Consider the following 19,949-nt stretch of genomic DNA (forward strand, 5'->3'; position numbering starts at 1 on the left):
ATTTGAAAAGTTGTGGCAGCATTTATTGAAATGGAGTTGATTGAAGCTTGACCAGCTCTGTTTTCACCTTTGTGTGATTTGGTTGTGGCATTCCTTCAAATAGCCAGTCTCTGCAGTGGACTGGTTGTTGTGGTGGGTTGTCACACACCCAACTGGCATGAATTCAGAATTTCTTCCCATTTCATCACAGATCGCCCCTTTCAGAGCCTTCATGATCAGGGATTTATTTTGGATGTGCATTCAGCACTTTTCTCTCCAAGGTGTGTCAACATGAGTGTCAAAACAGCAGGAGACAAATGTCCCCAGAGTGTAGGCTCCACTGCCAGAGTATAGATTTACAATTGCTCGACTGTGGGGGGGGGGGGGGGTGGTCACTATTCTGGGTTATTTTTTCTGCTTTGCATTGCAACAGTAATTTCCCATAATGTGAGTCATAAAGGGCTAACACAACAGCCATAAATATGCAGCAGGGCCAGGGCTTTACACACAGGTTTTGTCCATCACCTGTCTCTTCCTCTCAGGCCTCCCCCCCCCCCCCCCCTTACTTTTTGTGTGTGGAGAAGACTGGGCACCAGTGTGGCACTTGTGGTGCTGAGCCCCCTCTCCCTGAAGCGTGAAGCACATGCTAATGGTTCATCGCTCTCATATGGCACCTGGAGGGGGATGGCTGATCCCCGCGGAGCTCGCTAGCGCTGATCTCAAATGACATGGGTCAGAGCAGGGGGATCTGCTTGAAGGGGGTCTTAACAAATTATGGCAGGGCTGCAAGTGACTCACCACAGCAGGAGGAGGGAGGGAGGGGCTTTGAGCAACTGAAGAGTCTTAACGAGAAAATGGCAAACAAAAAGAATCCTTGGCAATGTTTTGATGAGAGAGAGAGACCACTGAAAATTAAGTGAATTTTGAGTGGATTCTGAGCCTGCCCACATGATAATGTACAAATCACTTCAATAAAAGTCAACTTAGTTCTACATGGAAAGTTGTTGGCTCTTTTTTTGTAACTTCTTTTGATCTGTGTGGTTTCCCCGACATCCACGTGAAATAAAATATGAATTCAAAGAAAGGAGGGAGGTTACACATGTTATGCCTTTTGCATACAGTATGATGTGAAAGTTTTCCTAAAGGATAAAATATTTGCCTCAATTTTTTTCTTCAGATGCAGGAGGTTCAGCCAGAGATTCATAGACTGTTGGACTTTAAACTGTTGCCAATATAATAGTTAAATAATCATTGCATTCTTCAAAGCCACCATGATATACTTTTTAACATTACTTTATAACATTCCAGTAGCCTATACTTCAGACTACACTAAATACACAAATAAATGTCTGTGATGGCATGTATTAGTTTCTGTCTGACTCTGGGAAAGTGGGGAAAACTGTCAAATTCCCCCAAACTACTGTAGTATCTCTGAACTACCTCTAACCAAATCACACAGATTTAGGCTATTCTATGTGCTATGTGAAACGGCTTGGAGCCCCCTGGTGAGGCCCGCCTCCCACTTTGAAAACCTCTGACATAAAAGGTCAGTAAGGACCTGTAGGCAAATCTAAGCCTTATCACGTGACCTGAGATGCCTGATTATCTACAGTCATGTCCTCAGAACATCCATACCATCTGTGCTCAATTGATTTGTGTACGAGCTGTCTGCTGCTGACCTCAACTGACACCATGCAGGCTCCATAATCACCAACAGCTGCATCAACCTTTAGGACTTTTATTTTCTTCTCAAACACCGTTGACTCAGATCATGCATATGGGCACACGTGTACTGAGTTCATTATTTGAAACTTGTGAAGACATATTTTTGAATGTCCCACCTTAATAAAAAAATGCATTTCAAGGTAATGTCCCCAGAAGTCCAGTAGTACAATGTATTTGTAGCCCTGTGTGCATGTGTGTGTGTGTGTGTGTGTGTGTGTGTGTGTGTGTGTGTGAGAGAGAGAGAGAGAGAGAGAGAGAGACACACACACACACGCACACGCACACACACACACACACACACACACACAGAGACTGTATGCCCATGCACCTGAGCACAGAGGGAGAGCGTTTCAATTTTGTCTTATAATAATAATAGCAATCATATAATGTTTCCTATGGGGGCATCAACAGAGTGCACCCTTAATATATAATAATAACAACAACAACAACAACCATGTGACCCAGCCTGCACCACTCAGTGCTTACTGTTTTCCCTCCAGCAGCTCCACTGATGTTCCGAGCATTAATATGAAAATGTTCTGTGTGTGCAGTGCACGCCCTTACATGCACACGCAAGTGCAACTGTCTCTTTAAGAAGTGGGCGGTCCTGACGTCACCCTCATTATCATATCATTAATAATACGGAAGCAACGTCTCGCTCGTCCATTCATCCAATTCATTATTCATCCATTGTTCCGTTGGCGACTGCGAGCTTTATCGCTTCTTTCTTTCTTTCTTCTATTCTATTACCGACCGCTTGAACAGACCTAAAGCCCAGCGGAAAATGGCGCAGGAATTTGTGGAGACTAAAATTAGAGGAGACAAAGTGGTGATGTTCATGAAGCCGACGTGCTCGTATTGCGTCATGGCCAAAGAGGTTTTGTCAAAATACAAATTCAAGCCTGGGCATCTAGAGTGTATTGATATAACTGGACGGAGCGACATGGGCAGCATGCAAGACTATTTCTTGGAAATGACCGGGGCCCGAACGGTACGTCCCCTTTATGACTTGTGCGTGTTTTCATTTAGCTGTGGCTGAGCTACGAATAACGCTCAATATAAACCGCTTTAAGGCTGCAAGAGTCTCAGCAACATATTGATTGTAACATTAGGCCTGAGACATGCATCCTACCTGTGCACCAGAGCAGGGGAGGGGGGGGGGGGGGGGGGTACAGTATGTGAATATTTTTGGCATCTACATTTTCTCTGATATTTTACTGCGCTTGGCGCTTACCCAGTTCAAAGCTGCATAACGTTACGTACACATTTTGTTGCAATATTTGCTAATTGTTTTCCGGAGGCATCACAATGACTACTAATCAATAACGTTAGGCCTACATGATGGATGTGATCCAAAGTTCAGCATGTCTTTCATCAGGGAGATGAGCAACTACGCCTGCGCAGCTGCGAGTCTCACTTTAACTTGGTTATAGGATTAAGTTCACATGTATTAATGAGTAACAGATTAATAACATTATTAGCTAATCAGGGTTAAGAGCTATGGAGGCAGGTTTATAGTGTGTGTGTGTGGAGAGAGAGTGAGTGTGTGGTCATGGGAAATCTGTGCCTGCATATTTACTATTATGTCCGTGTATTAAATTGATTAGGTTCATTTTGTCTTCTTTTAATTTATGTTTTTATTTTCTTATTTCCAGACAAATTAGTAAAAGAAAAAAAAATTACAGTGCACCTGAACGCAACATGCAAAATACCCGCTGTATAAGTGTCCCAAGTGTTCATGTCATTCTGGCCAATACTCCACTTCTGTTATAACATTTCAGACTAATTTGTCTGGAAATAAGAAAACTAAAAACATAATGTCTGTGTATGTCTTGTATTGACGTGGACATAATTCATATTTGATGCGATCGTAGGTCCCACGGGTGTTCATTGGCGAGGAGTGTGTGGGAGGCGGCAGTGACGTAGCGGAGCTGGATCAGAGTGGCAAACTGGAGGCCATGCTGCAGTCCATCGGAGCGCTGCAGTGACCCGCTCCGGGCCTCCAGGTAGACGGACACACAGTCACAAACACACATTTCCAAGTAGTGTGTACTTTGCTTGCACACATGTTGCTGCCTCTTCCCTTCCCAGGTTATACACAAAAACACACTGCACCTACACACAGGTCAGAGGTCAGAAAGAGAGCGCGGAGCGAGGTGTCTGGCTGTGTGTGGACCGAAGGAAAGATAAGAGGGAAACCAGTTTGGCAGGCGAGAAGAGGAGGGAAGTTTTGCCTCTCAGAAGACCCGAGGCTGGCGATCAAGTGCATAAATTAGTAACTAACTGTAAACTCTCATCAGTGTATAAATTAATTAATTAAAGGCAATTAGATGCCGCAGGTGGTGCTCAAAGAGATGAAAGAACTTATTGCAGTGGTGGCAAAGACAGGAATACAATCTGCTTTGTGTTGCACATTGAAGCAAATGGATGTAAAAAAAAAAACAGTCCTATTTGACTGGTAGGAGAAACAACTTTGGTGGGTGGGGGGTGTTAGGGGTCAATTCAGTGCAAACAGAACACAGTCGAGTGCAGATATGAACTGAGTTTGTGGCATGTTCCTTCTAAAACATGTCTTTATTGAGGGCCAGAGTTCATAGTAACTACAGTTTGTACAGCAGTGGCCTAGTGGAGCCACATCTATGTCCCCACATGCTGGGTGTGGATGCAGTACTGAGCACTTTGTTTCACTGTCCTGTTTCAGCTGCTATTTACCGATTGATTTTCTTTTATACGAGTACATTAGGATTTATCTGCTAATACTGTCCCTGGTGGCTCACTAATTCAGAATAGATTGTACTGTCAGTTTAGTGTAGCTATAGTTCATCTAGAGGATTCACTTAGCTTGGGACTGAGCAACACGACATTATGTCAACAAGACCATGATTTGATATTGGACGCACACTTTGATATTGTAGAGCAGCAGCACTGCATCGTCATTATGGTTAAATACACAGAGCCAAATACACCAAGTGTCCAAATCTGACAGTGGTTATTTGCTCATAGGTTACAATACACATCCTAAGGTACTGCAAGCATTGGATATACAGTACAGGCACGTATGTTAACTATAATAACTGTTGATGAACAGTTGAATACAAAAATATCTGTACATTGTCATCATTGCTCCTTTCTTTTTCCTGATTCCCCCCCATTTTCTCTCCAATTGTACTTGGCCAATTTCCCCCTGCTGCCGCGTTCGCTGCTCCACCCTCTGCCGATCGGGGGAGAGCCGTAGACTAGCACCATGCTTCCTCCGACACATGCGCAGTTGCCAGCCGCTTCTTTTCACCTGACACCGGGGAGCTTCACCGGCAGGACGTAGCACGTGGGAGGATCACGCTATTCCCACCAGTTCCCTTCCACCCCCCCTGAACAGGCACCCCGACCAACCAGAGGAGGCGCTAGTGCATCATTGCTCTTTCTTAGCATTAATTTGAGTGAAGGCTTATATTTTGCCCGCTGAATTTTTTGTTCAACATTACTTGCCAAATATTATTTAGCCATATGAAGTAAATACCAGAGAAACAGAGAACTGTAAAATAAAGTCTGGCCCAGTAAAAAATAAAAATAAATTAACATCCACGTACAGTACAGTTTACAAAAATAGTCGCAGCACCAGTAAATCATAATCTCATGATGTCAAAAAACAACAACTCCAAAACAAAAACAAAACTCCTGTATATCCAGCCTGAGGCATTGTGGTCTTCAGTGTTTCAATGTTCTTTTTTTTATTACTTTATTGCAATTGCAATAATGTCCATCATGGTATAAGTCTGGTGCTTCCTCTCAAATCTCTGTACACCAAAATGCTACTAAAAGATGTGTGTGTGTGTGAGAGAGAAAGACCCTTTAAGGTTTTATTATTGCAAATAGATAGGGGTTGGAGTCAGCATCACTTCAACTCATCCCACTAGGGAAATAAGGTGTAATTCCAGCTCACAGGCTTTAAATGAAACTAAGAATACATCTTGTGTGATTTTTCACTGGATTTAGTGGAAGAAGAAGCACTCGATTTCAATACAGGCTATGTATGTATATTTTAATTTCAAGCCATTTCCTGAATGAAATTGAGAATGGCCTCATTTGACACAGGCCAAGACCAAAATGTATGAAGTCTTGCATGGTAATAAATCATATTCTGACCCCTAGACACTTATTGATGCTATGAATGAATTAGAGATCGGAAATAATCTAATAAGTGTGTGCAAAAGAACGGTAATTAAATCTGTCCTGCTTGTAGGCTAAATTGAGTTTCTGTCATATCACATATGAAAACGAGCATGACTGTGCTAGCAGCAGTGTTACCATGTTGTGACCCACTGAGCCTCGATTGCTCTGTTGTCTGGGTTTAATGTAGGTGACCGTTACGTTGAAACACTGTAACAGAGTTATTTCAACGTAACGAATGAGCACGCTACATTTGCACCCGTTTAAATGTGTAAGTAACATGAAACACAATCAATGGGCTAAGGTTTGATTTGAGGTGTAGTTAGGTGTCCAGCATGGATAAGATACACAGACATCCCCAGGTGTCGGCTGCAGAAGACAACACTTTAGTTTCCGTTTAATGCAGTTCTGCTTATACAACCTGATATCTCATTACCTGTTGGAAGTCAGTCAGCGTTGAAAAAGTCTTCTATCTGGACTCCCAATGATCACGGTCTGCTTTCCAACAAATACAGGCCATTTGCTAAATTTGTATTCCTACTCGATAGTTGAAATCCACCATTTTGTCTCAATGTTTATCGTAATTGAAATGAATCATTTTGTGTCTTATTTTGTTTTTCCACAGTCAGAGCTTCTGGCCAAATGGCCAGCCGGTCATTTTAAATTCACATTAGTTTGTTTTAGGAATCAGTCATTTTGTGTTGCCCATGATGGAAAAGTCATCAGGCCAAGGACACGCACAGTTAATTCCGTACTGTTGCTCAGTCTCCTCAGGGGGAAAAGAGGCGCGTCACAGTGTGGTGTCTGTCTGTCACCGCTTGTCAACACCGTCTCGTCGGACGAGGCCTCCGTGACCTTTTCCTCTCCCACATCGTCCCTCAGAGGCTCTTAAGCCTTCCACCAGCATCCATTTGGAGTCAGCCAGCCAGCACGGCAGTCTCTAACAAGTCTCTCCTGTTTCTTCTCTCCCCTCTTTCCCACATGTCGTGGTCCCCTCTCCCCCTCCTCCCCATCCCTGTCCTCCTGGATTCCCTCCTCTCCTCTGCCCCCCCTCCCATGTGTTCCACAGGGCTCGGCTTCCAGGCGGGGTCACATGACTATGCAGCGGGACTTGCGTAGTTTGCGGCGCCGCTGCTGGTATTCGCTGAGCTCCTGTAGGTAGCCTCTGGACGGCCAGCGCAGCCTCTCCACCTGCTCACGCTCCTCTTCTGGAACAAACACACACACCGATACAAGTAAATGTAATAATAATAACGGTCATCTTTTGCAAACACAACTGTAGTAGATGTTTTGCTGGTGAAATGATTGCAGCAATATTTTACTGTTCAGAACACTCGCGCACAGACACATACACACACACTTTATCGCCATGATGAACGCTACATAATATATACTATACATCACACTCTTTTTGTTTACACCGACAAGGACCCGAAGACCAACAACGGTGATTACGTGCCGTCTACTTTCACTTCGCTTGTGCCTTTCAGTAACCGTCCATTTGACCTTAAAACTATAGTCTCTTGTGTGCACAGTGCGTGTGTGAGTAACGATGACAATAAAACATGCTAACGCTTACTAACCTGAGCAATGTTGCCATTAATCATTTGAATTAGACCTGTCCTTACCATTGTCTTTATCTGCTTTTAACGTGGCGTACTAAATGCATAAGGCTATATAAAAACATGAGATAACGGATTGGATGTGCTGTATGTAACACGAGCGTTCATTCAAACGTCAAATGTAAAGAGGCTGGCCGGAGTCAGTAGTGTTATACGGATGAGTAAACGGCGCACACAGCGAGCACAGAGCCACACTCATCTTCAGCCTTTTAAAGATTTCTTGGTATCAGACAGGGGCTATCGATTGATCTGACCGGGTTGAGTACTGCGGCTGCTTACACATCAATTCTGCTTTGTGCAAGAAACACTGCAGCACTGTGCTGTACAGTCATTTTGCCATACAGTCTCTGTTTTATGGCATTATAGCATGAAAAACACCAGGTTTCACATGGGCTCCTAGATCAGTGGATTTCCTTTAAAACTTCAAAATCGACATCTTGTGGTGGGGACTGCATTGGCAGAATTATTAGTCGCCGTTTTAAAGCTCACTTCATATTTTCAAATATGCACCGAGAGAGACAATGGCTACTGTCGTGTTTCCCTTCGTTTCTCCGCAGATAGGGAGACGCCCCGATTAGCGCTGTGTATTTAGCACGCTTGTTTGCTTGTGCGATGTCGGCTATTTGACATCTGACAAGAACAAGCCCTGCATTCACATTCACAACACTTCTCTGAGCCAGTGAGCCAAACATACCGTGTCAAAGAAAGCCACACAGACCCTAACTCAGCTCAGTACTCCAACTCTAAATGCATTTTTAACTACTGTGAAAGCCTGGAGGCACTCTTAAACGGAACGGCCAGCCATCAATTGAGTCACTGAGTACTTGGCCAAAAAGGGCAATTTATTTCAAAGGAATTTGGCATGAAAGGGTTTAAAAATTCAACCACTGACCTGAGAGTTCCAGGAAGTCCGGTTTGTGACTGAAGATCAGGTAGTTGTTGGCGATAAAGTGGAGGAGCCAGACATACAGCTGCTCTGCGTTGTGGCACTGAGGATCAATTTGAAGAGAGACATAACACGTTGAGGCCATTTACAAACATGTGTTTTCTGTGATCAGATTGCAATCAGATAGTGCTTGACCACTTGAATAGTACAGGTGTAAACGGCCCCAAGACACATTGAAGACAGATTGCGATCTGATCGGCCAAACCACATTGAACACAAGTGTAAACGCAATGTGTCCTCTCAATCCGCATACAGCAACTGTATGCGGATTGAGAGGACACCCATTTTGGGTGATCAGGTTGCAATCAGATTGTAATCTGATCACCCAAAATGCATGTTAATGCCAGGTGTAAATGAAATCAGGCGAATGTGGTCAAGCACTATCCGATTGCAATCTGATCACAGAGAATGCATGTTAGTGCCAGGTGTAAATGGCCTCATACAGGCGAGTAGGTGATTCACTACTGAATTATAACCTTCAAAGAATCCCCATCTATCATTTGCAGATAAATGATAGGGCAATTGCAAGTGAAAATATTAAGCTTGGTTAAAAACATATATATTGTATACAGTGTTCTTGTGAAAACGTGACATTTTTCTATATACAATCCTAAATAGTTTTGGCTGAAGGAACTGTCATCCCCATAAAGTGGTAATAGATTTACACAGACAGCAGGCACTCTGCCACAGCTCTCTGTTTGTGTCCTCAGATCATATCTCTGTCACTCTCTCTCGCCCTCAGTCACACTCAAATTTCACAGTCGCACTGACCTTTGCTCTCCGGAGTAGTCGAACCACGCTGATACCCGTTGATGCCAGCTCTCTACTGGGCATGCTCTGAAGGTAGGCGCAGACACACACCTCACAGAGGTGCTGCAGTCGTTTCACCTGGTACATCTCGGCACAGACCAGCACCGCCATCGCCTGCAGCACACTAGCTGGACACACACACGCACAGAGACACACACACACAGCACAGTCTGGTACATGCAGTAATAGGACACGCTATTTGGTGGGATACATTTATCCGAAGCTTACTATGAGTACATCTAGTCTACATTTGAGCATGGTAGCTCCAGTGGGAATCAAACGACTAACTCTGGCAGTGCTGCTGCATGCTTATTCTATCAGTGGCTTAGGTAAACATGCTCCCTATGTTCATAAAAGGCCTTTGACTTATTGGAGAGAGAGAGAGAGAGAGAGAGAGAGCAAAGCAGAATTGCTACATAAGCTTAAAACAATATTTTTACAATAACGGTAGTTCCATTCCACCTGTTACACCCCTATAAAAAAAAATATATATATTTTATTTTACTTTTTCAGAACATAAAGAAAACAAAACAAGAACAGGAAAAAAGAAAAGAAAAAACATATATACATACATTCAACATTACAATGCTACAAAATAGTGCTACCAGTCATAGAAAATGTGCTTACAAAACGATAAGAAAATATATATACCGGTATATATATATACCGTAAATTCCGGACTATAAGGCGCACCGGTGTATAAGCCGCACCTGCAAAGTTGACTGTTTTTTACATATATAAGCCGCACCGGACTATAAGCTGCGGGTGTTTTGATGTTTAATTACCATATGTAAGGGTTCGTGCACAGAGGGGATTGTCGGGAAAGAGATGGCTGTTTGGGGAAGCTCCCATTTATTAACATTTCAACAAAACAAGTTGCATATTTGCATAACGTTCAAGTGTTACCATTTAGTGCAATAGTAGCTACAGAACATGTACTGTGCTGTGTAAATTTAGGGGTCCTTGGCATGAAAAAGGTTGAAAACCACTGATCTACATTATAGCCTACAGTAGTACCATAACAAAAAACAAAGCTTACAGCGCTTGACGAGGCAATATCAATGGCTAAATTAAATGTGTTTTTTTTAAAGTGCAAAATAAAGTGCCTGTAACACGACAGTAAGCGCGTAAGCCTAAAGTTGCAGTAACACGGCTGCTTAAAATATACGGTAATCAGCCTACCAGAAAAGTCATTAATCCTCGTCTTCATCTTTTAGGCTAAGGTGCAGTACACGGCTGTAACCAGAAAAGTCAAGTCATTAATCCTCATCTTCGTCTTCTTCCTGCGTACTAAAACCACCAAAGTCCTCATCTTCAGTGTCGGAAACGAACAGGCTCAGGGTGGCTTCGTCAGCCACTCTCCTCTCTCCTTCGTTGTCGCTCTCAAAACCAACAAACTCCTCTTCGTCACTGTCGGAATCGAACGGCCTCTGAAGGCCCTCAGCTGTGGCGGCGTCCTCCTCTTCATCACGCAGCAGTCCAGCCTTTCGGAACCCGTTGGTGATCGTGGATGTTTTGACACTCCTCCACGCTGTCAGGATCCACTGGCAAACTTGAGCCTTCAGTCGGATCTGAACGGCACCTCGGCCGTCTGCTCTCTGTGTCAACACCCTGATGCCAAGGTTACGTGCTGCTGCTCGATTTCCTTCTTTCCTTCTTCTTCTCGCCGCCATCGTCGTAACACAGCCAGTTCTCCATCTTTTGAAGCATGATGTTAGATTACAACGAGCTAGTTGTGTGGCTTAGCCTTCCAAAATGTTGCCGTTAGTTTTTTAGAATGTAATACATAGAATTGGGAATGTTACATTCAATTTCATTCAGACTGTCTTTCAGGCTCAATCGCTGCCATTTTCCCCCCGGAGCGAGGGAGGAGGGAGGGTGTTTTACTGTAGTGGCTGAGAGAGAGTAGTGGCACAGTGCTCCAATCAGGTCGCGAGGCACATTTTTTGCAACATCATCCAATCAGGGTCTCGCTCTCGTAATGTCTGTCTTGCTCTCGTTCTGCCTCATACCAACATCCATAGATTTTGGAGGTTCCCGAGTGGCCGTTTGCTGAAAAAATCCATAGATAAGCCGCACCGTTATATAAGCCGCAGGGGCCAAAAAAGGCCAAAAAACGGGAAAAAAGAAACTCAATTACCGCTTTTAGCCTGATCGAAATAGGTCAGGAACGGGTCCCAAATAACGAAAAATGTCCTTAAATAATTTGTCCTCTGGAACCTGAGTCTCTCCATACATATAACTGAGATCATGTCTGTCAGCCACAGCTGAAAAGAAGGTGGAGAGGAGGACTTCCATTCCTTCAAAATTAGTTTCTTGGCAACTGTCATTCCCTGTGTCAGATTGCTGCACGGCCGTTGGGAGGAGCAAAGAGGACTCCGAGCAGCCGAAGATGGCGAGTTCCGCCTCCAGTTGGAGGGTTATTTTGTAGGCCTTAGAGTACCAATCAAATACTTTGGCCCAGAATCCTGATAGTGAAGGGCAAAACCAAAAAGCATGGGACAGTGTGCCCTCCGACACCCGACACCTATCACATAGTGGTGAGACCGAAGGATATATCTTGTGTACACCCCTATACATTTTTATTTTATTTTTATTTATTTTTATGTTTTTTTCCCGATTTTTTATCCCATTTTTATCCCCCGTTTAGTGCTCATTTGAATTACTCAATCCTGGTTGCTACTCCATCCTCTGCCGATCTGGGGAGAGCCGAGACTGATTCCATGCATCCTCCGAGACATGGGCAGTCAAGTCAGCCGCTTCTTTTCACCTGCCCGAGGAAACTTCACCGGTAGGACATAGCACGTGGGAGGTTCACGCTATTCCAACCAGTTCCCCTCCCTCTGAACAGGCGCCCTTAACGATCAGAGGAGGAACCATATAAGCAACCAGGATGTTGCATGTTTTTGTGAAGGGGGTTCCTATATGAAGGAGACCCCCGGGAGGCACGGGGAGAACATGCAAACTCCACACAGAAAGGCCATTTTGCCGACCCCCACCCGGGTGGTGGGCACTCGAGGACATGCGGACGGGCACGCATTCCTTCAGTGTTCACATCGGCCCAGGTGGGAATCGAACCCACGACCTTCGAGCTGTGAGGCGATAGTGCTTACCACTGCACCACCGTACCTCCCGCCCCTATACATTTTTGACACGATCTCCGTAGAATTTGGAATCAAGTCTTAGTTTCATTGTTATGGCTAAAAAAGAAAACCCCATAATCATCTCATGGTGCAAGTCCCGGATCGCCACCAAAATCTAATCCAATTGCTCCTTGGCCTAACCCTTATCCATCCACCAGATTTAATGGAAATCATTTAATAGGTTTCTGAGATATCCTGCTGACAAACAGACTGTATAGAGCAGGAACAAGCTCGTTGGCAGAGGTAATAACATATGTTCAAACAGAAGGAGTCATCAAATGCGGCGCTGCGGGCGCTTCTGAAGGCAGCTCAGGTGCTGTGTATTTAAAGGCTCGCAAATAAACAAATGCAGTCGTAACGTAAACCAGACCGACGATAAATATTTCCCCAACGCTTGTCAAATTACCGTATCTCTACACACACACACACACACACAACACGAGCTTTCCAACATCCATACTTACATACAGGCTATACAGGCTGTACAGGCTTCAAACAAAATAATGCCATCAATCATATTAGATCATGGTGTCACAATGTCAAAGCAAATGGCTCCTGATCTTCCCCTGGCGCCTGCCTGATCTTCCCGGGCGCCTGCCATTCATGCTGGGGGCTGTCAGGGAGCCGTCCGCCTCCTCTGAGCGCCGCACGACTGACTGTGTACCTGCTGCTCTGATCCAACGTCACTCAGACAGGAGGCTGCTCGCTACATGCTGCCTCTGCACTGTGATCTGAATAGAAACCAGAGCGTCTCCGTGTCCTCTACTATCGTACGAATACACAAGACGTCTCTATAGGAGTAACTGATGGGAGCTCCTCCACTGCTGCGACGACGCCAGCGGTGGTGGTTGTTGTTGCTTCTGGAGGAGTGACCTTGCTCTGACCTTCAGTGTTGGGCTCTTACATAATAACGCTGCAGCCTCTGGGGGCTATGTGGCGGCTTTATCTTCCTGCTGTGGCTCCAAGTGAAGATATCTTTCGAGACACCTAAACACCACCCCTCCCCCTCCCCCCCCGGCCCGTGAGGCGAGCAGGGTGTTGACGGTTGTTTATGAAAATGATTTCAGATACTGTAGAACTGTTTTTCCTGATTGCTTGAAGAAGCCATGTACTCTATGGGGTTGGTATGAAATCATTACTGTTCAAACCCTTTTACATCTAGCTATCACATGCTACAGAATGAGGGGATCAGCTCTGGTCTAGCGGGTTCTCTAACCTCTTACCTCTGAGTTATTCTATTTTGGTGAAGATGACAAAAAAAATCCACTCATCCACTGAACATTTACATTGTTCTGGTTTCAGCATGAATGTATACTGAGATGGTGGATGGCAGCCAATGTTGTGTGTAATCGTGCGTTCCTTTATCGCAAAAGAACTGGGATGTGGAGGCTAAATGACGTCACATCCGTTTTGTTAGCGTTCCATTTGCAGAAAAGTTGAGCTGGTGAAGTTCACTGTTTACTGGTCAGATCCAGTCACTAGCCAGGCTAGCCATTGTTAGCAATAACAGTTGATAACAAGGCATTTCGTGGCATTTTGCGCATACAAACACTGCAGCCTCATGTCCACACAGATAGAAGTAGGCCGTGCTGTGTGTACAGCTGATTTAATGAGACACAAACAAGACAGAAGTGCTAAATAGCATTTATACGATTATAACTACTGTTGTTGCGCGGATCAGCCATCTTGGATTTTTTACGTCGGGGCTGCTGAGGCTCCTACGGGTTTGGAATGGGAAATACCAGCTCTAGTGACGTCACGTCCCAGCTCATGACCTTTGAACCGGTAAGATTACCAGTTCCCAGTTATAAAGGAATGCACGATTCCTCACTTTGTAACTGTAAATTACAGTTGTAATACTACTAGAGACATCTTCACACCAGCCGCGCCGTCCGCGACAAAATGAATGTGAGCCAGGGGCGTAAAGTGGAGGGGGGGGGGGGTTAATGTGTGGGGCGGGCCTTGCGTGGATCACGCCCACTTTCAAACTCGGCCTTCATTTCGATGTCGTCTAGTCTACACACCTGCAAAGTTTCGTGACGGCATCTTGCATGGTTTTGACACAATCATGCTAACAGAATCTGTCCACAGTCAGGCAGACAGTATAAACACCTGGCAACGTACTCAAAACAGCTTCTGTAGTAGATCCCGCTTATAGGTGTCTCACAAGGTGAACTGATAACAATAGCAGCCCCGCGGTCGACATTTCACTCGGAACCAAAATAAAAGGTGGGGGGGGAAATGTATATCGATTTTCTTCCCTGTTTTTCATTTTTCGTTTTTGCTCCGAGTCAAATGTTTTATGGTCACCCGCGATTCATCTGCTAGCTGCTTGGCTTGGTTCCAGGCTTAAAGCTCGTTACGTAAGAGCTTTTTCTAAATGTCTATGGAGAAAATGAACGGGGGGGAATTCACTCGTGGAAAACCCGGAGCTGCGAAAAAGTGGGCAGTCGACCGTTGAGCTCCGTGGCCGATGAAGCGGCGATGCCACAGGTTGATTTTTGTCATCACTTAAAATCTAATTTAATTTGAGCTCAGGGCTGTTCTCCTCATACCTCCGGAGACTGGAGCACTTAGTTGGCAGCAACGTCTCAGTCACACAGATGGTGGACGGGACTTGTCATCTGCTCTTTTGTTTCACCGGGCCTTTTTAGGCCTTTTTTTTTTTTGTGGGAGAGGCCTGGAGCACCGAGCACGGAGCTTCCTCTCTCAAGTGTCTGATTGCCAATTTGGGATTGTCTTTTATTTCTGTGGTGTACAAACGGGGTGAAGGATTCGGTTGGAGAAATTCTTCACAACAGGAGGGCCGCTGTCATTACACAAAAGAGTGTGTGCCATCTTGTTGGTCTAAAGCGACTTTAACCACGGTCATAAATTTCAACCAAGCCAGCCAGCCTCTGTTTAGTTTTATCATTAAAGCAAGCAAAGAACATCTTTTTATTTACAGCAGCCTTGGGGGAGTAGTTACTGGAGACGGATGAATAACACAGACAACTACCGACTGCCCAGTGCAATCCATCTACTATTGTTGGCCACTGCACAGAATCCAACCGCTAGAGTTTAACGGGTTCAGAACCACGATCGAGCTCACTTACACCATAGCCATTCACTCGCTGTATTTTTAGACCACCCGCTGGAGATGTAGCTCGTGCTTCTAGGTATCCTCTGGTCATCCGTCTTAGTGTATAGTAGTGTGGCGGCGGGCACAGGGGGGTGTTAAGTTGTGTGCAGTAAACTCACCAGGACAGCAGGTGTCAGTGTAGAGGTACTCCAGGAAAGAGAGGAAGGTGTCCGAGGAGACTCCGTGGATGGGCACCACCCGGCTCCGCGCCTCTGCGTACTTCCCGCTGAACATGGCCGCCATGACGTCACAGCGCGCGACCAGCACCGCCCGGTGGGCCGGCAACACACTCCCTGGAAAAAACACACACACACACACACACAAAATTTACATGAATGCATATAGGATCTCAGAGTGCCGTGGGGGTAAGTCCCAACGAGATGGAAGATGACAATACCTCATAATGTAAACTATGTTGTTTGAATTGCAGTTTGTCAATGACTTGATGCGTTGAATCTTGCGCCTTAATAACAGAATACATCTTAAAATTTAAAACGTCAGTCAGTGTCACGATGAAAGAGCATTTTAAGAACATCTCGCTTCCTTAATGTGATGGATTTCCTGTTTAAACAGGATATTCAGAGAACAGAAATGCACAAAATATGGTGACATCTTTTTTGATGACCTCGAAGAGCTAGAATTATAATTCTGGGGTGCAAGGACAAGGAAAGCTCTGTGCGCTCGCTGCGAGACAAATATTGATTCGGAGGAGCCTTTAATAGAGAAATGGCCGGGCGAGAGCAATTGAACGGAGAGCTTTTGGCGATCCACGGATACAAGGTGAAACGTAACGGGGAAGGAGCCGAGAACACTTCATCTTATGTGACTGAAGCTCAGGACAAAACCATTTTCCTCAACTCCCTGTAGATTTACATCCATTGTAGATCATATGTCTGGTCACATGTAGCCCCAAGAACCAGCCAGCAAACTGCCTGCACCGCCAAATGGACCACCTAATTAAGGCCCAGGCCCGAGATCATTCAATCAAGGCTAATAACACGTGACCTTCCAAAGCTCTGTGTGTGTGTGTGTGTGTGTGTGTGTGTGTGTGTGTGTGTGTAACAGATTGACATGCACTTAACCTTGCACCATGAAGATGACGTCAGAGTATAGAGGGGAATTAAAGAGGTTGACCAGAGTCTGAGGGCCGAGCTGAGCTGCCCGCGCACTTGGGGTATCCCTGGGGCCCTACACACACACACACACATGCATGGACACACACACACACACACACACACACACACACACACACACACACACACACACACACACACACACGCACACACACAGAATAGGAGAGGCAGAGAGGAAGACAGAAACAGACACACGGGGGGTTAAGATTCCACTGTCAGGTACTTACCAGCACACTTGCCATTCTGTGCGTCCAGCCCAGCTCCCTTGTGGAATACCAATAGCCCGTCTGCCAGCTTTGCTTAGCGCTTGCCAAATCGACTTAAGCTGCATTGCCAAGACAGCCACAATGGAACTGGCAATACTGAGAACACACCGCGAGCCAGACGGTCATCCGAAGCCATCTCTACTGCTAACTCATTTGTGCCCATTATAAGCCAGTCAAATAATACCTAGTGCAAAATACAGGAATACTGCACAGCATTATGATACCAGCAGTGTGTGTGTGTGTGTGTGTGTCTGTGTGTGCGCGTGTACGCGCGCGCATTTCTGAAGTCCGTAAATGAGTGTCGCCACTGCATCCTATTACCATTCCTTGACCTTTCTCTGTCAATACCGAAGCACAAAGAACTCCATATTCTCGCATGGCTCAGTGCAGCTGAGGGAGGGTTCAGTAAACACATCGAAGAAGACAGAACCTTCAGCAAACACTCACAGAAGCAAGCCGACTCGATACAGAAACGACATTTGAACCGGCCTCGGAGTGGGCTAACCTGGCGCTGTCTCGGATCCGAGTCACGACAGGACGTTGCGGTCCATAGACCCATTTCACGGCAACCGTTTTGAGGTGGTAAAGCAGGAAGTAAAGCAGGTGTGACCAATACCATTGCTGATGGTTCCATTCCATTTAGGCGTTCCAGTGCGGGGGCCCCTCGTTAATGTGATTGGTTACACCTGCTTTACCTCCTGCTTTACCACCTCAAAAGCGGTTGCTGTGAAAAGGGGCCTACTACAGGGTGTCTCTTGGCGTGTGTGAGCTCCTCTCAGCACTGACTCAGGTGGAACACCTAGTTCTATCCAGATGGCTTGGTACACCATGCCTGGTGCCAAAGGCTTGTAGGAAATAGCTGTGTCATACCTCCTGATCTGTGTGGCGTGCAGCACATGTAATCACACCCCATGTTTTCTAGTAAGACGCACAGTACAGTGGCATGACGATGCATTTTCATAACATAACATAACATAACATTGTATTTCAAGGCCGACATAAATTGAAGTCCTTACAGGCATTGTGTTCTTCTTTGAGACTTTCCTTGTTTGTGTTGTGTTCATTCTCTCAGTAACTGTGAGGTGATTAGGGACAATTGTTATGTAATTATGCTAACTACAGCCACATTATTATCGTGCGGTGGAAGTCTTGGTAATTACGGCATTGTGTTTGCAATGGTTTTAACTACCAAGACACATTTATACCTTCAAAAGCAAGGACTGGCATCATTCATTCATTAATTCACGCTCACAGCAGAACAGATAGTTCACCTCTTTCCTTGGGAAGGCTGAGTTAGCTTAGGCCAATAAGATAAGCCAATCTCAAAAATGACGATGCAATTTGCATAGATATTAGCAGCTAGTGAGCTGGAATGATTTTAAACGTCATGTTTCTGTTTTCTGTTTTTTAAGGCCCTCACCTTGTCTCTGCCCATGAAGGAGCGTATGCGTTCCATAAGCTGTGCCACGGCCAGCGAGTTTTTCAGCTTCTCTTCCAGGGCCTCCTGGAGGTGATCCCACTCCCACGCTCCTGCAAAAAAACATCACAAACACAGACTCTGCACACCTCCAACAGCACAGTTTACCGAGACAGGGAGGCAAACTCTTCTCAAACAGCTGGCACAGTGTTCTGTCTACCCACACAGCTGAGCGCTGAACATTCAGTGCCAGCCTCGCTTTCTACGAGTAGCATTGTTCTCAAATCTGTCTCACTGCTTCCAACAAAATGGATATAATCGATGGTGGTTCTGGGTGAGTCGCACAGTTCAGATTCCCTGCAAAGTCCAAAACACTGACTCAAAAGCCTTTGCAAAATAGATCAATGAATATATAATAAGGCTGGTAATAAGCACTTCTACTGAGGTTATCTTGCATACTTGCATTTGTTTCCTTTTTCATATTGTTAGCCAGTTCTCCAAATCATAACCAGTGTTTCCCCTACCATTCTACAGGCCTGGCGGGCCCGCCAGGCCAACGGCGCCCCCGCCAGGCCAGAAAGAAATTGCAAAAAAAATAAATGCTTATGCTTCCCCCAAAATTTCAATAAACCTTTATGGCATATTATTACAATACAACAATACTGTTGTTGACAGTGTTGACAGTAATAGAAGATGCCAAATCGTTCAAAACAATACGCATTTTGCTTTTAGGAGCATTGTGCCAGCGTGCGGCGCTGTTCCAAAATGTGTCAACGTGTGTCGTTGCCTGAGAAACGCACATCCCATAATACAACTGTTCGCATCGCATCCCATAATAGTACGATAATACTTGGGATGCCATTGCGAACATAGATGCGAACAGGTTAGCTAAAAGTTTAGCGTCGCGACTCGCCAGCGAGGGCCCCCACCGTTGCGGCCGGGGTACATTTCGAAATCCCTCCCGGCCTGAAAACTTTTCTAGGGGAAACACTGATAACGTACACCTATTTACCAATAAATGCTAAACATGTCCAAAATATGTATTTTAATATCAAATCTCATTACTTTTACTTCCTGGAAAACAGTGTATTCCAACCAGTAATAACATCACAGATAAAAAATTTTTGGGAACAACCTGATTTTTGACAAAATGCAATCAGTGGCGCTAAAGATATTGTGAAGACAAATAACAATCAGTGTCATTTTGAAAATGCCAGAACAGCGCAACTGACGAGCGCCATTCCCCGAAGTTTGGGCAAAATCCAATGACATCCCAGATACCGTGCGTGACGAATGGAATGGCCAGGGTCGATCGGCCCCCCTTGCGAAAAAGTCAATCTCTTTGCCCCTGCATTATTATCATAGCATAATGATAATGGGCGTAAAAGACTACATTTTATTTACTTCAGTGGGCACACTCCTTTAATAACCCGGTGCAGCCCTGCAGCTGCGGCGGGGGTGGAGCACTCTGTCTCATCAGGCGTTAAACAGAGCGTTGAAGGGGAGAAGGGAGGGATTGGGCAGGATTTTGAACTAATCGTCAATTCATAATAATGAGAGTATTTCAGTTGATAGAGGGATTATACGCCGACACATGGTGCAGGCTAATGACACCGCATG

General features: G+C 45.2%; 2 protein-coding genes across 2 annotated transcripts in view; one reads left to right on the plus strand and one right to left on the minus strand.

Moving 5' to 3' along the window:
• Positions 1-2,354: 2,354 nt before the first annotated feature.
• On the plus strand, positions 2,355-7,458 carry glrx (glutaredoxin (thioltransferase)). Its single transcript, XM_083660705.1, has 3 exons — positions 2,355-2,695; positions 3,579-3,710; positions 6,941-7,458. The coding sequence occupies exons 1-2, from the start codon at positions 2,489-2,491 to the stop codon at positions 3,690-3,692; spliced, it is 321 nt and encodes a 106-aa protein (XP_083516831.1). The 5' UTR covers positions 2,355-2,488; the 3' UTR covers positions 3,693-3,710; positions 6,941-7,458.
• The window catches only part of rhobtb3 (Rho related BTB domain containing 3), a 31,924-nt gene continuing 18,917 nt past the window's right edge, over positions 6,943-19,949 (minus strand). Inside the window, exons 8-13 of the mRNA XM_083660703.1 lie at positions 18,333-18,442; positions 16,596-16,701; positions 15,633-15,806; positions 9,211-9,377; positions 8,386-8,482; positions 6,943-7,079 (exon numbers count right to left, since the gene is read on the minus strand). Coding sequence (XP_083516829.1) covers positions 6,961-7,079; positions 8,386-8,482; positions 9,211-9,377; positions 15,633-15,806; positions 16,596-16,701; positions 18,333-18,442 — 773 coding nt within the window. The 3' untranslated portion in view covers positions 6,943-6,960. The remainder of the gene's footprint in view (positions 7,080-8,385; positions 8,483-9,210; positions 9,378-15,632; positions 15,807-16,595; positions 16,702-18,332; positions 18,443-19,949) is intronic.

The sequence above is a fragment of the Poromitra crassiceps genome, assembly GCF_964638095.1.
Source record: "Poromitra crassiceps genome assembly, chromosome: 25".
NCBI lineage: Eukaryota > Metazoa > Chordata > Actinopteri > Beryciformes > Melamphaidae > Poromitra > Poromitra crassiceps.